Genomic DNA, 27,203 nt, shown 5'->3' with positions numbered 1-27,203 from the left:
AACACTTTGTATCCTGGCAAAAGCCTCAAGTGTTAAAAGTCTAGACACACCTTGTGAAAGAAAAGGGATTTTACAAGCAGGGTTGAAGGAGATGAAATCTTCATTCATCTGAGGATGGTGGAGGTGGATATCACCTTTAAATTAATTGACAATATTCAAAAACTCTGCCAGCTGGAATTGCTGAATCAGTGTGCCCAGCTCAGGACTTGGGTGGGCGTTTGTAAAAGGAGGAAGTGAAATAGGCCAGGATAGTAACAAAACCCATGGTGAATATCATGTCATGGCAGAGCTGACCTTTCAGGATTATTTGTAATTATTTGTATGTTCTGAACTTCAGTGCAGGCTGCATGGTAATTGCATATGGACCTGCTAAGTGTAGTTACACAGTTATCTACAGGAGCAGGTGAGTACTGTGGGTAGTGGCACACTTAGCCAGAGACCTCCTCGGTGCCATGTAGTGAAGACTAATTATAAATTCTGTACTAAGTCCCTCTGAACCATAGTCCTGAGTCCTCGTGCTGCCACTGATAACCCTGACCCCTGCTGAGTAGTGTAACTGTAGTGGCATTAATTCTCTAGGGGTGAGACAGCTCCTGTAGACACACATGCTAAAATAATGATTGTCCTCTAACACAGGTGTCATCCTGTTGTAGGAGACATTCTGCCAATGCAAGAATTATAACGTCACCACGTAAAGAGCCCAATTTTATTTTCTTCCCTGTTAATATGGGTTATCAGGTTGCAGAGAATTTTGCCTCTGTGAGCCAATTTGAAGCAGACTGATCATGGAGTAGGTTTATAATTTGTGGTGGGATGAGATTAATTCAGTGTGTCATATAACTGATTAATCTTCTTCTTCTCTTGAATACCTTTTCTGGTTCTCTCACTGGTTTTTAGTGTGAAAATGTCCAGCCTTATTGGTATTCCAAAGCTTGGAATGAAGTAATTTAATTTTTTCAACTCACTGTGCCTCATTTGGTTTTCATTTTGCTTATTGCCAGTACTGTGATGCTGTGGGACTCTAAAGCACCCTTGCCACTACCAGGCATTCATGCTGGCCTTGTACCTCCAAGGAAAATGGATAGGTCACTCCAATCAGCTGCAGCAATGTTTGCAGGAGCAAAAACCCTCTTTGACAGGGGGCAGCCCGTGCTTGTAAACAAATATGAACGAAACACGTGAAGACCAGACATTGTTCACTGCACAAAACTTGCTTTTTTATTTGCCCACACTTCAGAGTTACCTCACTTGGTGAGAAGATATTTTCACTTACTTAAAAAATAAAAGCTGAGAACAGTTTTTGTTTTTCAACATTGAATTCAATTAAGCAGTAATTTCCTAAAAATGTATTTTTTCATTCAGTGGTCTTGTTTGATCAGCTTTAATGAAAAGCAGATGAACAAAATACATCAGACATTTCCCTTAATTGGCAGTCATGGTTTTATAATTTAAAAGATGGTGTCATAGTTAATGTGTATTCATTTTCCTTCCTATATGACTGCAGCCTTACATCTGTTTTTGAGAGAGGAAGTGTCATTTTGAGATGTCACTGCCAAATGCTGAGATTGTTTTTTTTGTCTCTGTAATCCAAGATATTTTTTAAGAAGTGTCAGATGATCCTTTTATCTCCTAGGTATAGAATATTGCCTAGATGTAACTTTTGGGAAAATACACTTACTTCTTTGGCTTGAAATGTACCATTTTCTTGTACCTAGCTGCAAATGTTCTATTCATACAGAGCACTCTTAATGATCAAACTGGATGATAAAACTAACAAAGTGTGCAGTCATGGAGGGTGCACTGACAGGTTGGTAGCACCTCTGCTCTGCTTGAGGTGTTCTGCCAGTGTGCCTTGAAGATTCTCATCTTTTATTTAATCATGCCTTATTTGAAATGCCCAGAATTTCTGCCCTGAAGAAATGGCACTGGTTCTTTCCCAGCTGCTTTCCTGTGCAGGGGGAAGGAGGGAACACGAGAGCAGCACTGGAATGCAGAGGTGTGACATCCTTGTAAAGCTGCTTGCAAAATCCAGGAGCCTGTTCTCTCATCTGTCTCAAAAAGATCCAGTACCCACGTGCTCAAAGAACATATTTCCATGTGAGCCACCCATTTTGGTGCTTGTAGTGTGTCTTCAGTAAAAGAAAAGTCTTCTTTATTACCTGCAGAAGTAGTTCCTAAATATCATCTCTCAACTGTTCTCTCTCTCTCTCTCTCTCTTTTTTTTTAATTGTTTTAAATAATGCAACCTTCAAATCTTTCAAGTTATTGACCAACAGGGATATCCCCAGGCTACATTTGTTTTGTTCAGATCAATCCTGGGCTTCACCTGAACAAGACTTTTTCTCCCTGGAGTAAAATGCATGAAAAGTTGTGAATACTTGCACTAAACTTGGCATCATTACTCTTTTTAAGTTAAAGAGATGCTGCCTTCCATCTTTTCCCAGTTCTCTTTACTTGTCATCTTTAGCAGTTGCTCACATGTGGGAATGTGTGGAGAATGTCAGAGATAAAAGTAGAGTTAACTAATAAAGACTTTTTCAGGAGCTGCCTTTGTGCAGTCACTCAGCCCACCAATCTGCCCATTTTTCTTGATCTCTTTTTGTATTTCAGGATAATGTTGTCTAGGTACAAAGGGCTGAAGATTGTTGCAGTGAATTTTTATATAGTTGAAGTAGATGAGATCATCCTTCTTCCTCTCTTTGCTGGGTAGAGTGCTTTTTAAATGCAATCCCCCAGCCTGACTTTTAGCACACTGGATCCTGCTGTTAAGAATATACAGACAAAACAACTGGAAAATACCAAAAAAGACTCCTGATGATAAAATGCCCAAGAAGCAATAGGTGTTGTGAAAACCAGTGGCCCACGTAGTCCATTTTTATCTTTCATCCTGCAGGCTGTGGGGCTCTCTCATCTCAGTGCACTTCAGAGGCAGCTTTAACCACTTGAGCAATCGTGGTGTGTTCATCCCTTCACGCTGCTCTCAGACAGGGCCATCCACCACAAGCTGTGGAGCAGGGATTCACATCCCCATGGATTTGGGGAAGGATAAAAGTTTTATATTCTACAGCACAAGGCATCTGTTCCTTCTGAAAACACATTCTAACTGCATTACAGATAATGTTGGTCTCTTTTTTCCTCTCTCAAGACAGTGTGTCCTGTGAACTTGACTTGAAAAGGTTCTTCAAAGTGATCGGTTTTATATTTATTAACTTTTGGGTTCACTCACCTTTTTTGTGGTTTTCTGTTATGAAGAAAACTGGGTATCCTTATTTTTTCTTTGCACTGCTCATTACTCCAACTTTCTGTTTTCTTTCTAAAGCAGTCTCAGTCTTTGCTGGCATGCATAAAACCCCTGAAATATTGGAAAGCAGAAGTTGCAGCCCCTGCTGCTGGTGGAGTTTTCTGACTCCTGGTATTAATGTAACTTTCATTACCTCAAACATTTAAATTTTTATTTCTTGGGAAAAGAAGAAGGCTCACCTTCAGCAGAAGGCTTATCTTAGTGCCTACTTTATCCAACTTTAGCTCTCTAGTTTTCAAATTCCATATTTTCTGTGTCTGGAAAAGACAGAAAATTAAAGCCTATAGCTGTAAGTTTCCCATGAGAACTGACTTTGGTCATGTCCTGTAAATACAACCTAATTAAACCTTTATTTACAGGGTGAAAGCAGAGGGAAACACAGTACTTTCAGCTTTTTTGCTTTTTCCTAGTAAGTACAGCTATCATAGTGAAGGAAAAATTGCCTATTCATAAACATCCTGGTTTTATTTAGTCACTCTCAAACTGGATTTTGAGATTTAAGTTATTGTGTTAATGTTGCTCCTCAAAATAGCTCTCTATTAGCTATTTTCACTTTGAAGAATCAGATAAGGAGACATGAGTTTTGACAGGTTGAAGGCAACAGAAATCTTTGTGGGAGATAGATATCCCTGAAAATCCACCTCCACGTTGTCTCATAAAGTGGAGGAAGCGTGAAGGAGGGGAAAAGAGAGAGTAGTTTTTCATTCTGCTGTTAAGCTTAAGGGGACAGATATTATTCTTCTAATGTCTGCTCTGCTGAAATGAAAAACACTGACAATAATCACTTCTTTGACCTACCTATCTGCACCAAGAAAAGGGAAGGAGCCTGCCTTTTGTCTTAGAATGTTATGCACATGCACAGCATGTGTCCTCTGTTTTGCAGAAAACAATCTGTTCTTCTGTGGGGCTTGAAATGTTAGACCACTTTGGTTCTGCCTGTGAAATTTTTGGTGCTGGTAGATGTGTGAAACTTGTGCATTTGAAAAGATGTCATGCCAGTAAAATGTCTTAGACTCCTTTTATCTTATTTCTAAATTTCCTTGTGTTCTCCCTTGGTGGCATTCAGTTATCTGCCCAGTCCTTGTTCCTTTTTCACCTGGCTGTGTCCCAGAGGTGCTGTAAAGAACCTGGCAGTGCTTGGCAGGCAGCCTTTGGTTAGTTAGGACTCCAGCTAATTAGTTCCTTAGTTTCCCAAGCTGAGGATCAACATTAAATACTATGGTGCAGTATATTATGTTGCAGTCTTGCTAGAGTCAGCTACACATTTAATTTGACCCGATATATTGAGCAAATTTTATTTTGGGTGACAATGTGCACCTTGATCCGAAGTTTTATCTGGAGATTTTTGTGTATTCTGTGGTTTTAATTGGTAGAAGGTGGCATTGATGAGCTTCCAGAGGTAAGATACAAGACTGCAAATGCCCAAGGAAGCACTTCCTTGCCAATTGGTGTGCACAGAAATTGTTTCTTACACAAAAGCAAACACAGTAAATTCTCCTGTCATGGAAATGCTACATCTGCTGGCAGGACAGCTCAAGTAGCCTGATTTCTGCAGAGCTCTTAATTTCCTGTATCTATATGAATAAAGCAAAAGGCAAAACCCCTCATGTTTTATTGTAGCCCTAAGACAGCAAATACTTAAGCATGTGCAAATTTTAGTGTTTAAGTGAAGTGTATGTGCCTCAGTATTTCTGTGTAAGTATCAAAGGGCTTATATATACTTGTAATTTATACTTCACTTAGATCACACAGAGAAAAATTACATCAGAGAAAAATAAATTCTTCAATAACTGTGTTCACCAAGTCCTCCAGCTCCATATGAAATACCAGTAAACAAGTGTGGTGTTTGTGTCAGCATGTTTGGTCTTAAGAGAAAAAAGGATATGGAGAATAGGCTAAATGTGCAGGGGAATTTGCTTGTAACTCTGCAATTTAAATGTTTTTACCCAAATGTTTAATTAGGTCATACATTACATGTGAATATAAAGGTAAGTTTATTTTAAAGAAAATTCTTCTTGATTAAAAATAGCTATCTGCCAAGCTAAGGGAAGTTGATGAAAATGTCTTTTTACTTGCTATTCATAACATCCAAATCAGTTTTCTTCTTCTTCAACATAAGGATTCAGTGACATATTTAATCTGAAGTGCATTTTCTCAAGCTAAGGGATAAGGAGTAATAAAAACAAGATGATGTAATTCATGGAATTTCAGTACAAGCCATGCAGAGAGTTCGGTACTGCTACAGTCTGTGACCCAATGAGTTAAGTTTTCTTTGAATTGTTAATATATGTTGCCAAAAGAATGTTTTTTGCTCTAAATAGGTTATCAGGAAGGTAGTAACTGTAATGCATTCCAAGTTTAAAATGCATTTATTCCACTTAGAGACATCGATTTCATCCTTCTCTAGAAAGTTTGAAATGTTTGAAGGCATTTAAGATAAAATTGTATCTTTTGACATTGAGTATTTTTAGGAATATTTAGTACTCTTTAAAATCATGAAGACAATGATCATGTAAGATGCCAAATAATTGAAGCCCTTGTTTGTCTTGAGCACTGAAGCAAGGTAGCTGGAGCCCTGAGCTGCTGCAGGCGATCTGTAGCTGGGGATTATCTGCATTACCTCATCCGCCTGTCCTTGGTGGCAGAGTGAGTCAGAGCCCTGCATACCATCAGATGTGATGAAAGGAGATGCAACCCTTCTTTAAAAAACCCACCCAAACAGTAACATAAATGCAGTTCTTCAAGATTTACTGTCCTGTTTTGTTTTTTTGGTGTGCCTTAAACTTTCTTGCTAACTGTGCATAGCTGCATATGGATCCATGGTGTAATGTGCACCAAGGGAGTGCAGCTCTCATAAAAGAACTCTGTCCCTGTTGCCTGTGGGATTTATTTTATATGTAAGACTTAGCTGAATAACAGTGCTCATGCAGTATCCTTCAGACAAAGGAAAACAAATCATCCCAACTTCCTTACTTCCTATTGCCTTGCTTCCTTCTGGCACTGGAGTCTCCAGAGCTCACTGTGATTTCTTTTGGAGTAGGGCTGCTCCTGCTGCCATGGGGGGCAGTCACAGAATGGGGGGAATAGCAAATGTATCTGCAATAAATGCACTGGGGTTTTGCCAGCTTCTGTGTTAGGGTTTGCATTCACTGGAAAAAAAACAGGGGGGTTTCTGCCAGAGCCTGTGGGGGGACAGGGATGTCAGCAGTCTCCAGGAGACTGCAGACTGCCACTGCTTGCCAGGATCTTCTCTGAGGTCCAGCATCTGCACAGTACTGAAGTGAACTCAAAGCTTTGGAAGGGCTACAGTTAATGTGGCAGCATTATGACCAGCACTGGGTTTTGAAGTTTTGGTGTGATATCTGTAAATGATGACTTGATTTCTTTTCTCCTCCAGCCCTGGTCGCTCTCCAGTTTCCTTTGACAGTGAAATAATAATGATGAATCATGTGTACAAAGAAAGGTTTCCAAAGGTAAATAATTACTTTTTGAATAATGCATTCAATGAACTTGTGTTCAAGCTCAGAATTAGTTTGTAGTGCTGGTTGGAGAAGGAATCCAGCTTTTACATCCCATTTCCAAGCAGTGATTAAGAGTTTGAAGCTGCCTCCTCATCTTCATACCTTAATTCTGCAGTAGAAGAAATAGATTTGGTATATGTAGAGATTAGGATGGAAAAGGCTGAAATTTTTTTTTTTTTTATGTATTTCATATTTGCTAAATTTTGGTGTCTTCTATTGGCACGAGAAACTCTCACTAGAGTGAGAAGAAGGGCCATGCCTTGGCTTTTTAAAAAGCTGGATAATGAAGCCTGTGGAAGCAAGTTAAAAGTCAAAATCTCATTGAAATGAGTAAAAGATTGTGTATCCCACAGCTGTCAATACGGCCATTCCTTCCTGTTCCACCACCAGCAAAAATAGATGTTTCTCTGGAGACAGGATATCAGGGCTTATAGTGATGGAAACACCGCGTGTTTATTGCTTGGGGCAATGATTTCCAGCTTCCAGAGTCTTGTCTGAAAGTTCTGAAAACTGCCTCACATCTTACATCCTTACTTTGGAGACCCAGGGAGGAATACAGCCTCAGGACCAAGATATTTTTATGGTCATTTACATTTTCAGAAAGCATGTTTTGATTAATTTTAGTTGTTTGCTCATGTGAACATAACTTTTGCCTCTGTTGTGCTATCTTGATTCTCAGAAAACGCTACTGTATTTTGGAATATTTTTTAACCCTTGCGCAGTATGATATAGCAAATGTTTCTTTAGCACCCTACTTGTTTATGCTTTAAGGTCTGCCTTAGTAAAATTCAGGAGTGATTTCTCTGTATTCTGCACTTTTAGGCCACGGCACAGATGGAAGAACGGCTGGCTGAGTTTATTGCCTCGAATGCTCCCGAGAACGTGCTGCAATTAGCGGATGGGGTCCTCAGTTTCATTCATCATCAAGTTATTGAACTGGCCAGAGATTGCCTAGATAAATCACGTGAAGGTCTTATTACTTCTCGGTACTTTTATGAGCTGCAGGAAAACTTAGAGAAACTTCTCCAGGATGTAAGTGCCCTCTGGAAAGTAGAATATATTATTTTGATTGAAACTTTAACCAATAAACCGGAGATTTGATCTTAGGAGAGGCAGTGTGGGTTCCAAGGGAGGGGCAGCAGGTGGGGGGTGTCAGGAGATCTGAGATGTTCCAATCTCCTGGAACAGGATCTACTGTGTGTGGATTTGAGTGAATCACTTCACCTGTGGACTTCATTTGTACAGAAATGAAATGTGAATATGAGTAAGTCAAAGGCAATCTGTACCATTTATGAAAATTGGGTTTATTCAGCTGAACAAAATTACTGAAATCTTTTCTCATGAACTTCAGGACTCTGAATGACTTATTAATTACAATAGTGCCTTCCAGGAGTGAAAACACCATAGTTATTAGTGTTGTTGTAAATTTTTCACAAAAGATTTTCTTGAGCTGAATGCAATCCAGTTGTGGGCTTTTAGTACTTGGATGTGCTTTGTGGCACTCAAAGCATTTGAAAATACACAAGGGGGCGTAATTTTAATGCAGTCTCAGTATGCCTCAGCTACTCATTAAAAATTCCTCTTTCCCTTCAACATGAAAACAATATTAAATTTCAAACATCTCCTAGAATTTATGCCATAACTGTTGTGAAGATTCTGTGCTATTGCTGAGTCCAGACCTCTGTTTAGAAATATCTTCCTAATCCTCTGCTTTAATGATACAGCAAGCTGAAAAAACTGATTTTATAAATATTGCATTCTCAGATAGCAAATATCTCAGAGACACCTGGAAACAGAACACCCAAAATACTTTGTTTTCTGCTATGATTTTAATTTTATTTTATCTATATTGATAGGTTTGCCAACCCACTGGCATGAGTTGCACTAGATTGTGTCCCTTTGCCACTCTTTTCAGACATTAGAAAAAGGCAAATGAGTAAAAATACTATATTCATATTCATTTGCTGTATTAAAAAGCTTTGTGAAAGCTGCAGGAACTTCCCTTGTATCAGCTAAATTTTTTGGCTGCTCCATTTATGTAAGTGTGACTGTAATTTTTCTGGTATTTGTTATGCTTGAGAGAAAAATGAGTCATGTTTGGATCTGTGGTGTTCTGCTTGGGTGGGGAATACAATTTTGACAGACCAAGAGGAGTAGGGAATATCTTTTGAGGGGCTATATGATTGTCTCCCTATAAGATATCAGTAACCACTTGTGGATCCTCCTTCTATCTCCAGAGTCTGGAAGCAGGGTGTTTGCACATGTGAGCTGTGAAATAAGGGATCAGGTCTCTTTGGGTGATGGTTTGGAAGTTGGGAAGTTTTCATTAAAAGTGACTTTGTGTGCTCAGCAAAATGCCTTACGTTTCAGGGGCACAGGGGGACTACACTGTGTTTTACTGCTTCTGGTAGCAGATCCTTGGAGCCTGAAATTCTCCCTTTCCCTGACTTTTCTCCTGTGTGGACAGTGATTTCTTACACCATGAGGAACTGAGAGAGCCATAAATCAGGGCTGGCCACTTCCAGTGTGCATTTTCAGTCCTGTCTTCTGATCTGAAGAGGTTAATCAGGGTCTTGGAGAAGGTTTGGGTCAGATAAATCAGCTTTTTCCTTTTCTCCCCTTTGCCTCAGAACAAATCTTCAAAATGCATTTCTTAAATGTCCCTTCCCCCTTGATCCTACAGGCATTATCCTGCTGCTCTGAAATACTGGGAAATGGGTCATTGAACTGTGATTAGAGGAGATACAATGGTCATCCCTGAGCTTGCTCAGGAATTGACATTTGGGGCTTTCTTTGCCCTCTTTCTCCTTAACATCTTCTGTGGAGCAGGGCTGAGAGAGGGGTCAGCTCTTCAATTTGGTTGATTTACTCTGGGAAGTAAGGTGGGCTAGAGGTGAGTAAAGGAAAGTTTAGAGAGGCTAGGGAGGCAAAACAGGCTGGGAAGGAAGGGAACAAAGACATTAAAGACATTGGAGGAAAGCCAAAGGCTCTATTCCACTTCTCCACTTCTTTCGCATTTGTTTTTTTCCCCCTGTCCTATGGATTTTTCTGTTCCTTAGCTTATCTTTTAGATTTTAATATTTAAGAGCTACTGGTTTCCTTTGCTTGCCTAGTCTGTGCTTTGCCCTTCAGACTACATTCTGCAAGGAAATAATTGGAACATTTTAGTCAAAATATATAGAAATTGGTGATATTATTTCTTTTGGAGGACTCACCTGAAGCACAGGACATTTTGGAGTCAAGTTTAAACTATTCCAAATTTGATGGCAGCATCTTAACCTTTGTTTAGGTTGTAAAGTATCATAAATAATAGGTACATAAATAGTGCCAATTAGAAGGTAATTCAAAGAGCTGTACCACTTGGGAGTTGTATGGTCTGTGTAGGAGGCTATGGAGTTTTATGGTATATTTTTATAACATACTGAAAGATTGGAAAGATGCTTTATTGGTGAATAATGAGGCCAGCAAGTGGCAGAAATATCCACAGATTTTCTTACAATTTTGCTGTGAAAGAATGGATTCTCTCTCTTAAAAATTCTTTTTAAAGTGTTGATTCTGATACCCGGTAACAAACTGAACTTGCACAGCATTTCAAACCATAAAATGGAAACTTGATTTAATATATTGTAGTTTGAGTAAGAATGTAAAACAGACTGTTTGGGTAAGCAAATAATGAGCTGTTTAAATGCACCAAACCAGAAAGCTTTTGGAAGATTTTTGGATCCTGGCTTTTGTAATAACATGCCAGCAAATCTCATTAGCTATGGCAAATGAGATCTTTTCCCTTGTTTGGAGCATGAAACACTGTCTTTTAGCCAGAAGAACTTATCACATCATTGAAATAATCATGAGGTAAAAATGAATTTAAGAGATTTTCTTCATTTTGGAAAACATGAACTTGAATGGTACACTTCACATCAAAGTAGAAATACAAAAAAAGAAGATAAAGCACTGATATAAAAAAGACCATGTGACATTCAGTTCTTTACCTGTTACCATGGGGTAGAATGTCAGGTTACTGTGGAACAAAAGGTTATAGTCAGTTATTCCTTGGCTGAATCAATAAGATAGAAGTAGCCTAGGTGTAGCCAGCTGGGCAGGAAGGTGAAGGATTTCAGGTGTTTCTGTGCTTGGAACAAAAGGAGCAGGGGGGATATGAGTGTTCTACAGCAGTGACAGATGCTGCATATTGGCAAATGGATATTCTGGCTGGGGTTGCTTTCTTAGTAGGAGCCTGAGTGTAAATTTATCAGTCCTTGGCTTTGCAGGTCTATTGTTTTGGTTTCCATCAGTATATTAGCTCAATTACAGCGTTGTGACTTGCATATCCCAGTTATTGGTGCTGCTGGAGCCCAGGGGAGGACGGTGATTTTAATTTCATGCCCCAGCAGCCACAGTTAGTGACGGATGGATCTTTCAGATGAGGGAATCGGTTTGTAAATTCCCCATCTCTGCCTCCTGCGCACGTGTCACCGGCGGTGTGTGCAGGGATGGCATCAGCCTCTGCCCAAAGCCCCCCTGGGGACGGCAGGGGAGCCCTGAGATGGCACCGGCAGCCCGGAGGCCGGCGCCTGGTGCTGGGGACGCGCTGCTGAGGTGGCACAGCTGGCACCTGGCTCATGGGACAGCAGGGGGTGCTTGGCTGGACACACCTCCTGCTCCTGGGCTCTGTCCGTGGGACACTGGGGACGAGGGGTCCGTAGGGATGTCCGGGCTGTCCTGTGGGAGCAGCAAAGAAGAGGAGGCAGTTTCACTGAGGATCTTGGAAGAGCAGCGCTGTGCACAGATGATGGCTGAGTGGCTGTTACAAGTTGTGTTTGGTTTTTGTAAATGCTTTTTTTCTTTTTCCTTTTGCTTTTCTGTATCATTTGGCAGTCATGGTCTAGTTTTTAATTTTCAAAACAGACACCTGATTAAACTAGCTGCATTTTTAAATTGTTTTGCCTGGATTGTCAGAGATGAGAAAAGGAGAAAACAAAAGGACTTGATTTAAAAAACTAAGTTCTCTTTAACAGTACAAATGGGCGCAAAATGATGAATTATATCTATTATATTATATTTTTTGCATAATATAATCTATGTGGGGGGAGGAAAGAACTTTCCAATTGCATGGCTCAAGTTTAAAATAATACAAAGTTGTTGATGTTTTATCCATTCATTTCAGTGCAGCTAACCTCTGGTGATCTGGAATGGCTTTTAAAATATGAAAGCATTAATTTCTTTCTAAAATTCATATTGTGACTTGTAAGTTTGCATAATGCATTAGAGAACACAAAGTGACTATCATTTTTGTTGTGATTATTTTCTATTTTATAATTTAAAAATCTTTTAATTAGGAAAAGAAATACCAACTTATTTCAATATTTCTAAAATAATCTTTTTAAGGCTCTATAGCCAGGAAGGACCTCTGTTGTTGTTTTTAGATAATGAATTAGCAGGTACATCATTCTCTTCAAGGTTAAAATTCTAGCCAGTGCTAACCAGTGCAGAAGGACACAATCAACATTTCTATTCTGACTGGTGTCAAAATGAAAAATAATGAACCTTTTAATATTTTTTGTTTGGCAGCAAAGTATCAGAGATATGTTATATAAGATGCTGCTTGTGTATTTCTAGTTCTGAATTTCTGCTCCCTGTGTTTGTATTGCTCTTTTAGGTGGTCACCAGTGTGATTCGACTTCTCAGACATATAAAGACATATAAATATGTCTTCTTCTTAGGTGATTCTAATGGACAACATTAAATGAACCTTTTAGTTTATTGCTGCTTGCACTGTTCTTGATAAAATATCACTCTTATAAGTAACTGGCTCATTGCCAGCAAAAGCTCATTTATTAAGTTCTGGACTCTATATTTGTGGCTGTGTTAAAGCACAATTTTTAGATCCTGGGGAAAAATAGCTGTACTTTATTTAAGAGTTTTTGCATTGCCATTTTTTATCGCTCTGCCATGAAATACTATTATATCTCTGCTCCAGAATTCATCATGTAGCCATTGTGTGCTTCATCAAGAGAAGGGTAATTTCTGAGGGTTTTTTTGTGTAGCTCTTATTTTTTTTAAAATTATTATTGTTTTGCTGGGTTTGCTGTTGTAAACAGACATCCCATCACACAAATACACACATACATCTTCAAACTAGGACTTCAATTTATACTGAAGTCTGGTGAAGTAACAGACAGGAATAAATCCTCTGAATTAAGTTTTTATATGCTCTTTTCTTTGTTTATCTGCTTGGACCTACATAACATACATTGAAATGCTGGAGTTGTTCAACAGGATTGGTAAAACTGAAAAAGGAGAAACTGAGATTGAGGTTTTTCTTGATGATGAAGAGAAATTCTAGTTCAAACTCTAGCTGAAAGTAAAGCACAGAAATGTGTCTGTTAGTGATTACCTAGATGTCAGTGTTGTGTGGAAAGTAAAATTGAAAAAATCAATATTCCTCTGTTCATTTTAAAAAATAAGCTGAGCCCACATTGTATCTATTATAATTGATAGGTGATATAATGCAAATAGAGCCTTTGAAATATCTCTTGCATGATAACGTGAGTCAGATGTGATGGAAAAGCCGTGGCATCCCTGAGCAAGCTGAGCTCAGCCTGCCCTGACCCAGCCGTGCTTTGCAGCTGGGTTGGTCACTGAGCTGGTGACTGCCTTCAGCACGTGAGGCAGAGAAGCTCCGAGTTCAGTGCTGGGACCCTGAGGTGCTGCTGTGCTCCCCACAGGCCCACGAGCGATCCGAGAGCTCCGAGGTCGCCTTCGTCACGCAGCTGGTGAAGAAGCTGATGATCGTCATCGCCCGGCCAGCGCGGCTGCTCGAGTGCCTGGTGAGTGTGGGCCTGGCACAGGCTGGGCAGGCTCTGCAGAGTGCTGTGCACTCGAGGAGATGAGGGACACAAAGCCTTTCAAAGAGACCTTTACATGCTCATTAAACCCTGATGAAAAATAAATTGATATTTAAAAAGAAATAGAAGTGCTAAGTGGCTTCTGCATTAATATAGAAGTAGTTCTCCAATGGACTATCAGCAGGTAGATTATATTTTAGTATAAAGTTCATGGCTGAGGGGCCAGATGTAGCTGTCAACATCATTCTGTGCTACTTGGTGCCACTGGATGTTCCTCATGTTGTTAATAGCTGCTGTAAGGAGCCTGTAAATGTTTGTGTGGGGTGTGCCCCGTGTCCAGGGTGCTGTGCTAAGAAAGAAGTTCCATGACATAAATGGTGTTTGGGCTGTGGGGCTCAAACCCTTCCTGTAAACCCAACAACTGGTGAAACCTGGTGTCAGGTTTTCCAGCTGTGAACACACAATGGGATACACCTGTGTGAGATCCAAGGAGATTTGGGAGCCTGGGTTTGAAATCCAGTTTGGTGCTATTGGAATATAAGCAAAAGCAAGTCTCACTCCTTTTTAGCAACCTAATTTGGCTAATAATAATAATAATGATGCGTTTTAAAAAATTTAATGCTAGAAAATGGTGGAAATTGTTTAGGCAATTCCAAAATAGGCCACTGTGTCCTGAAGTTCTGCAGCTACAAAAATATTGCCTTGGTGTGGTGGAGAAGCAGCTTGAAAGCCTGTATTCTCACTGTCATGCCATAGCAACAGGGTTAATATAAACCTTCAATATATATAGAAAGAGGTGTACACAGTTGGAAGGGTTCTATTTAGTGACTGTATTTCAAAAGGACATTGAAAAATTAATGAGAATGTAGGGAAGTCACCAAAAATTGTGACGTGTCACAAATCTACAATGGAAATTTAGGTAATGACAGGATGAAATTCCCTGCTGTGTCTGAGCACACTCATGATGGTTCTTTCTGGACATAAAAGTGACAGAGATGCTACAGGTGTTTGAGACATCAGAGAAGTTGGCTGGATTAGGGATCTGTGGCTGGCTATAAAAGCACAGTTATCATGTGGGTTGTGTAGTGTGTCCATGGGTGACTTCTATCCCTGGAGTCACTGGAAGATGAATGACTTTTGTGGAGCTTTCTATGACAAAGTAGACAAGAGTGGTCCAGTCTTACCAATGATACCAGTTTTTGGAAACACCTGCAGAAGTTCTGAGAACCAGTATACTTTGGAGGGTTCCTTATTCCTCCTCCACAGCTGTCAGATGGATCACTTTGCTGGGAATCCTGCAGTGCAAGGAAGGGCACTGTCAGTGAGGAAGTTACTTGCACAACCAGCAGGACAGATATCTTCACTTACTGATTCCAGAAGTCTCTGCCAGACTGCACTGAAAATCCCAGGCACAACTCCATTCAAACTGGGAATTCCTTGGTTTTCAAACCATATTTGTGATTTAGATGAGATTTTGTGACTCCCACTTATCTTCTTCCAGCACTTCTTCAAAATTTATTTTGGCAGGGAGGGCAATGGAGAAAGGAGATAAATTTGAACTCACCGTGTTTGTATTTGCTGCATTCACCATTGTCATTTTTGCTTGTGTACACTCATCATCTAGGAAAGCACCTCAGAAAGCCTTGGGAACCCGTGTCTATACCTGCTGAGTTCCAAACTCAAGGCAACTCTTAGTTGCAGATCAAGAGGTCTCCAGGTCCTTCTATGTCTTCTCCACCTGATGTTCTGCAAAATGAGTGGGAGCAGGTGGAAGCAGCATTGCATTGAGATTTGAGTAACGAATTCCCAAGTATGTAGTGACAACCTTGACAATCAAGTGGCCAGACTCCAAAGTATAGAAATAGTATCTGGGTCTGTGGCTTAGTCTTACCTGTTTTTTTCAACCTGCATTGCCTTTCTAGCAATTTTTTTCCCAAATGTTTATTTTAATCTGGTGACATGAAGAACTAAATACTAATGTTCCTTTTGTCCCATAAAACAAGAAATATAGTAGTGGGTAGTCAACTGTTTAAATAGTTTTTAAGAACTAATTTTAATTTTTATCTTTAACATACTTTTTTTTGTAATTCAATCTTTGGCTTCAATTATATATGAATTTATAAAAAGTTTTTCTACTCTTTAGTGTTAAGGTAAACTTGAGTTTACCTACACAGCTCAATCTTCTTTCTTCCTTGGAAATGAAGTAAGTGTCTATATAGACAGTGCTTGTGATGATTGTGATTGTTTTAATGCAGTCAAAAACATTTAAGTATTCCAAAGTTCAGCTGTTTGGCTTCTGTCTTTGCATTACCTGTTGGACTATGAGATGTTTATTGGCAGACAATCTCTGAGGCTTCAAGAAAATGATAGTGTGGTTTGTGCATCTGTGAAACCATCTTTGGGGAAAAGTATCTAATTTATTTAATTTTTGTTTGTTTTTCCATAGCACCCACCTCCCCTCAGTAGGGTTCATTCTCCTGTATTCAGATGATTAAACCTACCATAAAGAAGTCAGAACTGGAATTTATATAGTTCCCTAATGTTTTGTATGCTTGGGGTTTTATTTTGTCACCAAGTTGGTTTTTTCCCTCTCTCTTTTACTCACCAATGAATGACCTGCACTTGTACCTCGAGAAGTCCTTCCTTGGCTCCACCATCCCTCTCCCTGCATTCTGGTGACCATGTCTCTCTGTGGTCCTCTCTGGTTTGGCTCCTGCTCTCTGCCACTTCTGAGACTGTTGATTAATCCTTTTCCAGAGGAATTGGGAAGGAACTTTGTTTCTCACATTGTTGCTGTCTTTGGTGACAGCATCTAACCAAGCAGCATTGCTTGAAGCAGTCATGGAAAAGAGCATCTGTTCTCTGTTCAGGTCTCTTCACATCATTACAAGCTCAATTTCCTTTTCTTGTTTGCAGTTCTGTGCTCTTTTTCTCTTACGTTGCTGACCACACAGCAGTTCTTTACTGATGCCCTCACTGTTATCTGTGCATGCTCAGCTGTTTGCTCAAACTCTTCCCTTTTCACCCTCCCAATTCACTGGAGAATTTTTGAAGAGTGTTGGTGAAGCTGCTCATTGCTGGTGAATGATGAGGTTTGTAGTGGGGAGAGCTAAAGTTAACTGGTGAACTTGTTCCTAAGCAGAGTGCTCCTTCTGCCCAAAGCTTGTCTTTTGTTTCCTGCTATATCTCTTAGTCCAGTGCAAGAGATCACACCTTCTATAACCTTGTCTGGCCTGAGAGATCACATGCACCACAACTGAGTTGCTAAAGTGATCCTGTACTGTAGAGTAGAAGAAATAGGGCAGCAGTATGTCTTATGAAGAAAGTTGTTTTATTAATAGTTTTATTAGCAATTGCTGAGGTTAGGACAGTGGCAGGATTGGGTGGGTGTATGGCTTGATCAGAAGTGACAACTGACAGCAGGAAAGGGTTTTCTTGGGTTAACTCACCTGTCAGATGGAGGTGGCAGAAGGTGGTGCCTCAGTTCTCATCACAGACCTTTCCCTGGCATGTCTCAATGTGACAAAACTGGGAGTTGTGTCCACACTTTACACTTATGTTAAGAGGACCTTTTGAAAGTTTGGGTTTGGTTTGTAGAAAGTCCCTACAGTCCTTGTTCTGTTTAGATTTGCAGATCTAAACCCCGTGGGATGTAACTGTCTGTTGGTTTTGCAGAGCAGAGTGGGAAGCATTGCCTTGCTTGTTGTAACTGGAAATGTTCTGCTTCACTGCTGAGCCCAGAATTACCTTTGGATGTTTCTGAGGATTCCCCTCTAAGGGGGAGGAACCTTTCCTAACTGTAAAGCTGTATCATTTACCTCTCTGTGTGTCTCTCACTGCTTTGCTGTAGGAGTTTGATCCTGAAGAGTTCTACCATTTGTTGGAAGCTGCGGAAGGCCATGCCAAGGAAGGGCAAGGAATTAAATGCGACATTCCTCGTTACATTATCAGCCAGCTGGGACTCACCAGGGATCCCCTGGAGGGTGAGAACTCTTCTTAGGGACTTTCCACACTGTTGAAAAGATAGTCAGATACCTTGGTCACTACATAGCCGAAGGATGCTTTCATTTTATTGATTGTTTTTCTAGGCCATTTTTCCTTATTTTCCTGTTTGCTGTCAAATTCTAGACTGTCCTTTTCAGCCCCATGTCTCAAAGGAATGTTGCTGGGGTAAGGAAGGCACATCAATAGTGACAGTTCTTTACTTATGATGTTAATAATGTCTCCCTGTATCATAGCTGAAACAATGTTAGAAAATAGCTTCAGGATTTAACTGTTTTCTCTGTGCTGTTCGACAGTAAAAGTAAATTTACCTGTTATTTTTCTGATCTGCCTGGCCTGCTAGTGGCCTGGTTGGAAAGTATCCTGCCATCCCACTTGGTTGTCCTCTCTGGGAAAAGTGTGTTTTTTGTGGTTTTTCATGAGATTGCCACGATGAGTATGAATTTTTAGCTGGAGGTGAGATTGAAGCTTTACATCTTGTGTAGCAGCCAAACCAAAGAGAGCAGTGTAAGGACAGAAACAGCTTTTCTGAAAGGTGCCAGAATTGCATATGGTAAACTTAATATAGACATACATTGGCCCAGAAGATTGTAACTTTAGAATTAGTCGGTTAATATTTCTGCCTGGCACTTTGCTGGCTGAAATGACAAGTTTTCTGAGCATGCACAGCTTGTTCAGCAACAATAGAAAGTGTGACAGAGACTGGAGGTTACTGCAGAATATTTTAGTGATTGAACTATGCTTCTTGTTACCTCAGGAGAGCATAATTTTAACATAAATTAGTAGTCTGGCTGGGACTAGTTTAACTTCTCTGGTGTTTACTGGAATGACAGTGACAGGTTGACTTCAAGTGAAGAGCTCTTCGGGAAAATTTCTACCAAAGATTGCTAAATGCAATTTAATAGCATTTGTTGAAATCTGACATTAAAGGGAAATTTCCTTTGATCCCTGTCATGGGAGAGAACCTTTCCATTGCTAATTCCCCTTACTAAAGTCAAATTTTCTTTGGAAATGTGGGAAGATGTCAAGGTGCCTTATTTCCTTTCTGTAAGGAGGGCACCCAGAAATGTCAGTGATGTCTGTTCAGAGCCTCGTAGCTAAGGCAGGATTTGGGCTTGCAGAGTTTACAGCATCTCCTGCAACAGCTGAGTAGCCTAAACTAAGTGACTTTCCCCTGTTTGCTGCTGCTCAGTGTTTTGCAGAATCAGCCACGTCACGTGGAGGGCAGCTGTTTGAAATGTGAGCACAGAGATGCCACCAGGCTACATGCAGACATATATGTGTGTAATAGGTTTTAATATTAACTAGACAGCACTTTCCCCAAACATGCATTTATTGCTTTTACTTATTATAGAAACTATCTAGAGAAAGTCAGGCTGAAATTAGAACAATTAATTATATTCCTCTTTATATATAATACTGCCTGCAGCATACAAGATGTTAAAGGTTATCACTGTATAATTAGGGTGACTTTTTACAGAGGGAGAAAATGTCCTTCATCATCTACAAGCACCTTTTAAAATCCTGTTTTTCCTGCATAAACAAAGAGAATAGTGTTTGATTGAGATCATTAGGAGTAATCTTTCCTCTTTCTTTTCAGAAATGGCCCAGTTGAATAGCTATGACAGCCCAGACACTCCCGAGACAGATGATTCAGTCGAGGTAAAGCAGTAATACACTCACTCTGTCTAGCACTTTTTTTTCTCTCAAAAGAAGTAGTCTACAGTAAAGAATTAATTATAAGGCAGAGTAATTGTAATTTAAAAAAAAAAGTGCAGACATTTAAAAGCTCATATTAAAACTGGAGCACATGCTCATAAAAATGTGAAAATCTTTATACGGTGGTGGTAAATAGGCATTATTACCAAGTTTTGTGGATTTTTTTTTTAATTGTTGGAGTTAAAAATTAAAATCATCTGGGAGAAGTCTTTATGTCTACATTTGTAAAATGTGATGGGTATTGAAAAGAGTTGACTTTAGTTAAACCACTGTAAAACTTTAATTATGTAACTGGCTAGGTTTCAAAGATCCTTATTTTATTGCTTTTTAAAAAAATGTAATATTAAGGAAAGGCCTGAACCTTACAGTCCACTGACTTATTGTGCTAATAATTTGCAGAGGGAATCTGCAAACACCCTTTGGATACAGACAATTGTCCTAAAGCTGGGGACTCCAGAAATTCAGAAATGGATTGAGTTTGAGTTACTGAGTGCTAAAGAAGAAAAGGACCAAAAATCCCCCCATACAGAATTAAGTCATTCCTGCTCCTGATTTCCATTTTCTTGTTGTCTTTCCCCAGAGCCGTGGGGCCTCCGTCCAGTCAAAGAAAACTCCCTCTGAAGAAGAGTTTGAAACTATTAAACTGATCAGTAATGGTGCTTATGGGTAAGAGTTTTAGACTTTGAATTAGAAGAAAATGCTATTATTATCCTACCCAGCCAAGGGCTATAGCAAGGTTTGGCAAGTGTCTGGGTTTTGTTGGGTCCAAAGCTAAAGTAATTTCACTTGGGTCTTACAGAGGTTCCACAGTTGTTGTATCTTCTGCATTCTTCTGGGAGATGCCATTTCTTTCATTTCTTCAGATTATATATGTAACATATGTGGCTGTTTGTGAGCGCTTGAAATGCTAAAAGAAGTGCTAGAATTACACTGGGGTAAATCTACTGTGAGGAGTAATACAGGAGAAAGGCTATTAGATTTTATTATCCATTGAAGAATCAAGTATGAATTCAGTCAGTTACAGTTTTAACCACACACACAAACCTATCCAGAATTTTAAAAGGCAGTTCCTGACTCTTTGCAGTTCATAAATCCTTACCAGTGAGGTCATTAGGCTGTTACTGAAAAGCAGTGATACTCAGTAGGTCATAATAACAGAACCTGAGCATGTGCTTGAGTGTTTTGTGGCAGTGGGTGCTTAGTTAATAACAAATCACTTTTTAAAAATTATATGTGGAAAAAGTGTAAGCATGGGTTTTTAGTGAGTGAAGACACAATGGAGCATGTTGAAGAGTCATTATGAGACAAAAAGACTTTAAATCTCTTCAGTCATATTTCTGCACAAGCCCCATGTAACTTTGTAAAAAGGGGAGAGAGAAGTGGTAGTTTTGCTGTAAGTCACATGTCTTTATCCTGGGTTTATTTTATAGTCAGTGGCTGGTGAGACACAATACCACGTTAAATGTAATGTACTCCAGAGAAAAGGAAACAAGTACTGATTCAATAAGGCAGGCAGACTGGATGAAAATTTTATTTGCAAACTGTATTATTAATGTGAAGGAATCTAATGATCTGCAAATGATAGAAGTGTAAGAGATACTTTACTGAAGGAAATCCCTGGTGACAGTGCTGCGTCAAATTAATTTTATGGAGCTTGGAAAGAACTCGTGCTGATTCCATAGATTTTGGACAATGTTTAAAGCAAAGTGGTCACTGTAGTGTTGAAAAACACATGCTGCTCTGCAATGGTGCTTATGGAAATTTGTGGCATTGGTGTTTGAGATGTCTCCTTGTTTTTCACATCAGCAAAAATGCTGCTTTATTCAGGAAAGCAGAGTAGCTTAGGGAAGGAAGCATCATGGGGCTCCTTCTTTTCTAGGGAAGCTTGTCACTGAATCAGGATTTTCTGGAGTCATGGATAAGTCTGTCAGGATCCATTCAAAACAGTAACATCACTGTTTAAGAAACCCCAACAAAACCACAAAGAACTCCAAACCTGAGCCCACAAGAAAGCAGTTTGAACTGAAATGGACCTTTTCCTCTCGGTGTGGTTTTGCAGAGCGGTGTATTTGGTGCGGCACAAGACCACCCGCCAGCGTTTTGCCATGAAGAAGATCAACAAGCAGAACCTGATCCTGAGAAACCAGATCCAGCAGGCCTTTGTGGAGAGAGATATCCTGACATTTGCAGAGAACCCCTTCGTGGTCAGCATGTTCTGCTCCTTTGAGACCAAGCGGCACCTGTGCATGGTTATGGAGTATGTGGAAGGTATGGTTGTTGGTATCCACTCCTCCAAAGGGGCCTGTGAATCTCTGGGACTGATACAACACATTTGCAGTGAGCTGAGCCTCACTGCTGAGGCCAGAAATCAGCATGAACTTTCCAGTCTTCACTGGAAAGGAAACCCTCCCTCCCTTCTGTGGGATGGCATGGCTGGATCCATAGCCCATTTGCTTGACATTCCACTTAGAAAAAGATTTAAGAGACATGTCTTTGTTCTTTAGCAGCCTTTTTAAAAATAAAGTGCCATTTTATGCTGGGGTTGGTTCTCTTCATTGTTTGGTTTGCTTATTCTTTGAAATATAATTTGATTTTACTTTATCAGTATATCTTATTATAAGCAATATCCACTGGTGGATAGGATTAATTTCTTATGCCTAGCTTGCTTGACTGAATGTTTGAGAAATAAGATTATAGTTATTGTATCAGTGCTCTTTCAGATAAATTAGTGGGATGAAATCAGATTTATTGACAATAGGAAATTTTAATATTAATTCCTCTTTGCAAGTAGAAATAAAGGTCGACTGAAAAGTGTGGCCAGTGTTCCCAAGGAAGCTTCAGTCAGGAGTCCTGACTTATTTTCTTCAAGGCTTCCTTCAGTTTACAAATGGCATCAGTACAATTCCTATCCAAGCCTGCCCAACGTATATGGATCTCAGTTTTCCTAGGAGTTTAATATTTGTCTTAAGTTCAAGACAGAGTACAGAGAGATCTTCAGAATTCTTCCTGACAGGGCTGTGAGAGACGACCTTTAGAAAACTTAGTCTAATCTTGTCCTGCAGACCCATAGCTGTTGTTTCTTACTGATAGTTGCCATTTCAATGTGCCATATGTGCAAATGTTTTGTTTCTAGGAGGTGATTGTGCCACACTTCTCAAGAACATTGGTGCCCTACCTGTTGATATGGCGAGGATGTATTTTGCTGAGACTGTTCTGGCACTGGAGTACCTACACAATTATGGGATTGTTCACCGTGACCTAAAACCTGATAAGTAAGTCTTTGGGCCCTCAAAGGGAACAGAGCCAGTCCTTCAGGGGCTTTCTCTGTAGGTAGCAGGACATGGGGGCTGGAGACAGCACTGATCTTCAACAGCATCTGACATGTGGGAGGTTTTATGGAGTCTCTTGCTACCAATGTAGAAGCAGATAGGCACTGAAAAGGGTGGGAAGAATGTTTTCAGGTATTATCCCAAAGATGTTGCTACACTGCTGGTGTTTTGGCAGAAGGTAGTCCCACTCCTAGTTGCCTTGTCTGCTCTGTGATATTTGGCTCCATAGGAGTTTTTTCCAGGTGTTTAATGGGGATGTAACACTGAGATCGTCCTTCACATTATCTTGTGTTCTTTTTATCTGAAATTGCTTTTGGGAAACAATTAAATGAATGTTGCATTATTTTACTTCTCTTTCTTTTAGTCTCCTGATAACTTCAATGGGTCATATTAAACTAACAGACTTTGGACTGTCCAAAATTGGATTAATGAGTCTTACAACTAATCTTTATGAGGGCCACATTGAGAAGGATACCAGGGAATTCCTGGACAAGCAGGTAAGCTGAAAAATGTTGTCTGTTGATGTGGTATCAGGTGCAGGATTCTGTCATGGGATAGAATCAGAGTTAGAAGCCTGGATGCTGTGCTGTGCACTGTAAAATTGGAGGAAAAGACACAAGTCCACTCTCATGTTTGTACATAAATTGACATAGTTTGCTATTTCTGCTTCTTGTTTTGGAGTCATGCGCTTCAGCTCTTAGTTTAGGATGCTGAAGGGGTGGCCCAGGCAGCAGTGCAGGTGTAAACAGAAGTTGGTGTAGGGATGTAATGTGGATTTTGCTGAAGGTTGTTCCACGATCTCCCCCTTCTGGTGCTTAGGAAGTTCACGGCAAGTTTCTATATGTTTCTTGTAATTTTGTCTAACTGTTTAAACATTGATTTTTATCCCCATGATATTTACTAAGGGTCATTTTTCTCCTTAGCCTTCATTTTGCTAGGCTTAACCAGCTAAGTTCTTCTGGCTGACAAGACAGATTTTTCCTTTGGTGAATGAATGGCTCTTGCATGTAACTCTTTCTGTTTGAATTGATATTTTCTGGACATGGTTGAAGGAACTGTTCTGGATGCAGGCTCACCAGTGCCTTGTATAATGGGATTAAAAAATGCTTCTCTCTTCTGAAAATGCCTAGGATCACAGCTGAATATTTCAGCTGAATTTTTATTTGTGCCAAGTGTTGATTCATAATTATCCTGTGGTGTTGTCTTCCTGTTGTCTTCCAAGTAAGGATGCTTTTTCTAACAGAACTCTCCTAGGTCATTAGATCATATTCTTGTACTTTACAGCAGTACAATTTTTACAACTCTTTTGTTATTGTTGTTGCTGCTTCTAAGCCCCAGGCAATTTTGATCTTCCAAGGTAATTTCCTTAACCATTGTCCATGCCAGCTATACCTCCCAAGATTAAGGCTGAAGTGTGTAATCATGCTGTGCTGCTAATTCTGCATCTGTGAAACTAAATTCTGTTAGCACAGAGATGTGAGAGGTTTGTCAAAACTCAGCTCCTGATAGCTGTAGCTGTGCCAGCAGACATCCATCAAGCTGTCAGACCTAAACACACAGAATATGCATTTTTCCCATATGCTTTCCTGTGCATGCACCAAAGAACTACTTAGCTGGCATATCCACACAAGGAACATTTAATTTCATGTGATGTTATTTCTGTGCAGGCAATGTCTTCTTCAAATATAGACTCTTGCTCCATGGAAGTAGTTCACAGCATGAAGTGGTTAGTGGCAAAACATTAATAACTTCCTTGTAAAGCTCTGAGGGGGTAAAGTTGCTGTCTTGCATGTTTCTCTTGAGGTGTGTGGGACTCCAGAGTACATTGCCCCAGAAGTGATCCTGCGCCAGGGCTATGGCAAGCCCGTGGATTGGTGGGCCATGGGCATCATCCTCTACGAGTTCCTGGTCGGCTGCGTTCCTTTCTTTGGGGACACACCTGAAGAGCTCTTTGGACAAGTGATCAGTGGTAGGTTTCTACTCTGGCTCTGAAGGGGTTTCAAAATGTGCTTTGAGAATATTGGGGATCCACAGTTTAGTCAGGAAGGACTAGGTATAAAATAATGGGGTTTAATTTTAGAATTTCTAAATTTCTTTGTCAAAGCAGCTTGCATCTGATTTCAGCTATGGAAGCTTGTGTTGCTTAACATCTACCTGAATAGTTCTGTCATGGTGTGGGAGTCATACAAATCCTTGTGGGATTGAGGAAAAATATTTGGGGATTTTTCGGTTCTGTCTTTTAACTTAAATGATGGAGAATTTGAAAGGAGTACCCACCAACTGGTCTATTTCAGGCTGATTTTGGTTATTGTTTTTGTAGGTCCAAATGCTAGTCAGCTAGTAATTTTGTATAAGTGAAATGAAAGGAAATTCGAGCACAATACATTGAAGTTTTGTACTCAGTACCTTCACATCTTGTGGCTTTTTAAACCTTTCTCATGCTTGGAGTTGGACAGACAATTGCTTTGTGTTCACTCAGTGAATATGCCAGTGAAATAATTTTCTATTGGGAATCCTTTCTGAAGCAGTAAATTTTTAACACACTTGGCAAATGTCCTTTGTAAAAAGAAAATTTCATCAAAGCACTAAATATGATGCATGAAATCGTTACCTGTGAATTGTTCTCTCTGTTCCAAGTATAACGACTCTGGAATGTGCAGGCAGGAGATACAGCCACAGTATTGTCACTGCCTTTGTTTATGGATTGTCATGGAAGTCCCATTTCATACTTTATTAATAGAGTCCTTAAAGCTTTTTTTTGTCTCCACAAGCACTGCTTGGATTGACAGCAGCTTTAGCTGATGCTGAATTTTATGCATTTTGGAAAATGTCAATGCTTGAATTATATTAAGCTGCTGAATTCAAGGTATTTATGCTTCTGGGGCAGTTCCCAATGCTGCACTTTGAGGTGTAGGAGTATGAATGGTTATTCAAATTAGTTGAGAAGCTGGTAGAAAATGTCAAGTCTCTTTTTGTCCCTAGATGAAATTGCCTGGCCAGAAGGAGATGATGCACTGCCCCCAGATGCCCAGGACCTCATTTCTAAGCTTCTCCGCCAAAATCCTCTGGAAAGAATGGGAACAGGTAAGAGCCTCCTGCACAGGAAAACACTGCCCACAAGCAGGGGATGAAGCTACCTTGGCAGTGATGCACACCCAGTCATGGTGGGGAATGCTCATGTGGAGCTGGGGAGCAGTTTATACTGGATTCATTACTGTCACATGTCCATGAGCCAGGCAGATACGTCTGTCCTGTCTGGGAAACAGGAAAGGGGCACTGTCAGCTTGGCAACATCACTTCTCTGATTTGTGCTGTTCCATTATAGACTTGAGGGTTGTGTCTCTATTTGAACAGTGTATGATCAGATTTCTTTGAAGTTCTCTTTGAGTAGAAGCTTAATACCTGCCGTGGATGTGAATTCCTGGCTGTAATAAAGTAAATGAAAACTTTCCCATTCCTAGAGGCCTGTAGTGCAGAATTCTCCAGATATACAGCAAAGTCTGATAATCTGTTTGGCAAAGTCAGATATGTCTGTCAGTCTTTCTGTATTATAATGTCAGGCTGGAAGTTTTACAAGCCAACACTTCTCATTCCTCATAGTAAATAATCATAAATAATCTCTAGGTACACTCTTGTTTTAAAGTAATTTGTGCAACACTGTGGCTTCACATGACAGCTCATCTTTCATTGATTTGATTAATTTATTTTGGGATTTTCAATTCAGAACAACACTTTAAGGATAAAAAAACAGCTTAGAGATAAATATATAACAATTCCAAAAGGTACATGTATTCAGCAGATTTAGCACATGTGCACACAAGGGTGATGAATAGATCATGAATTAATAATGATATCAGATGGTTTTCACATGTTCTTCTCTGCTTAAAATCCATGTACTTGAAAGATGTTGCTGTCATGGAAAAGATGTAGAGTTTCTAGCCTTATAAAAGGAGTTGATGGACTGATTTTTTTTGATTTCTTATATACCTGTAGTGCTGAGACTGCTGTTTCACTTGGCATGTTGTAGTGCCACTGGCACTCAGCAAACCTTTTATCTCTTTTCCTCTGCTCTTTTCTAAAAAGATGGTAGCATCTGCAATGAATATTAATTTCATTTGAAAAAAAAATGCATAAGCAGGTAGACAGATAGTCTTTACTTTTTTCTTCTGGGTACCCAAGCTTCTGAGCTTAATAACAATAGATACTAATTCAGGAAGATAGGTGAGCCCTGTCTTGTTCTAGGCACATGAATGAGTTTATTCACAACCGTGGAGTTGTGAGCTGTCACTCACATTCTAAGTGCCTCTCAGGGCTTGCTCTCTTTATTCAGTTATGAGCAAGATGGTGTTCAGAGTTTGAAAATTTTTAATTAAGGTGTTCTTAATCTTGAACTTGTTATGGAATGCAACAGCAGATGCTGTCTTCCAGCCTCTGTGTTGTTGCTGAGCAGGAAGAGGAGGTGGGAAGGAGGAAATCTTGTTCAGGT

At 39.8% G+C, this 27,203-nt stretch overlaps 1 protein-coding gene across 7 annotated transcripts in view; it reads left to right on the top strand.

The window, feature by feature from the left end:
* Positions 1-27,203, top strand: part of MAST2 (microtubule associated serine/threonine kinase 2) — a 186,386-nt gene that overhangs the window by 138,599 nt on the left and 20,584 nt on the right. For all 7 annotated transcript variants that reach the window (XM_059853908.1, XM_059853910.1, XM_059853907.1 and 4 more), the window contains 11 exons: positions 6,699-6,774; positions 7,645-7,854; positions 13,548-13,649; positions 17,518-17,650; positions 19,270-19,331; positions 19,969-20,054; positions 21,448-21,656; positions 22,522-22,660; positions 23,082-23,214; positions 24,521-24,686; positions 25,700-25,801. In XM_059853908.1, coding sequence (XP_059709891.1) covers positions 6,699-6,774; positions 7,645-7,854; positions 13,548-13,649; positions 17,518-17,650; positions 19,270-19,331; positions 19,969-20,054; positions 21,448-21,656; positions 22,522-22,660; positions 23,082-23,214; positions 24,521-24,686; positions 25,700-25,801 — 1,418 coding nt within the window. The remainder of the gene's footprint in view (positions 1-6,698; positions 6,775-7,644; positions 7,855-13,547; positions 13,650-17,517; positions 17,651-19,269; positions 19,332-19,968; positions 20,055-21,447; positions 21,657-22,521; positions 22,661-23,081; positions 23,215-24,520; positions 24,687-25,699; positions 25,802-27,203) is intronic.

This window comes from Haemorhous mexicanus, chromosome 9 (assembly GCF_027477595.1).
Source record: "Haemorhous mexicanus isolate bHaeMex1 chromosome 9, bHaeMex1.pri, whole genome shotgun sequence".
NCBI lineage: Eukaryota > Metazoa > Chordata > Aves > Passeriformes > Fringillidae > Haemorhous > Haemorhous mexicanus.
Note: the sequence above shows the minus strand (reverse complement) of the source record. Positions and strands in the feature narration are given on the sequence as shown.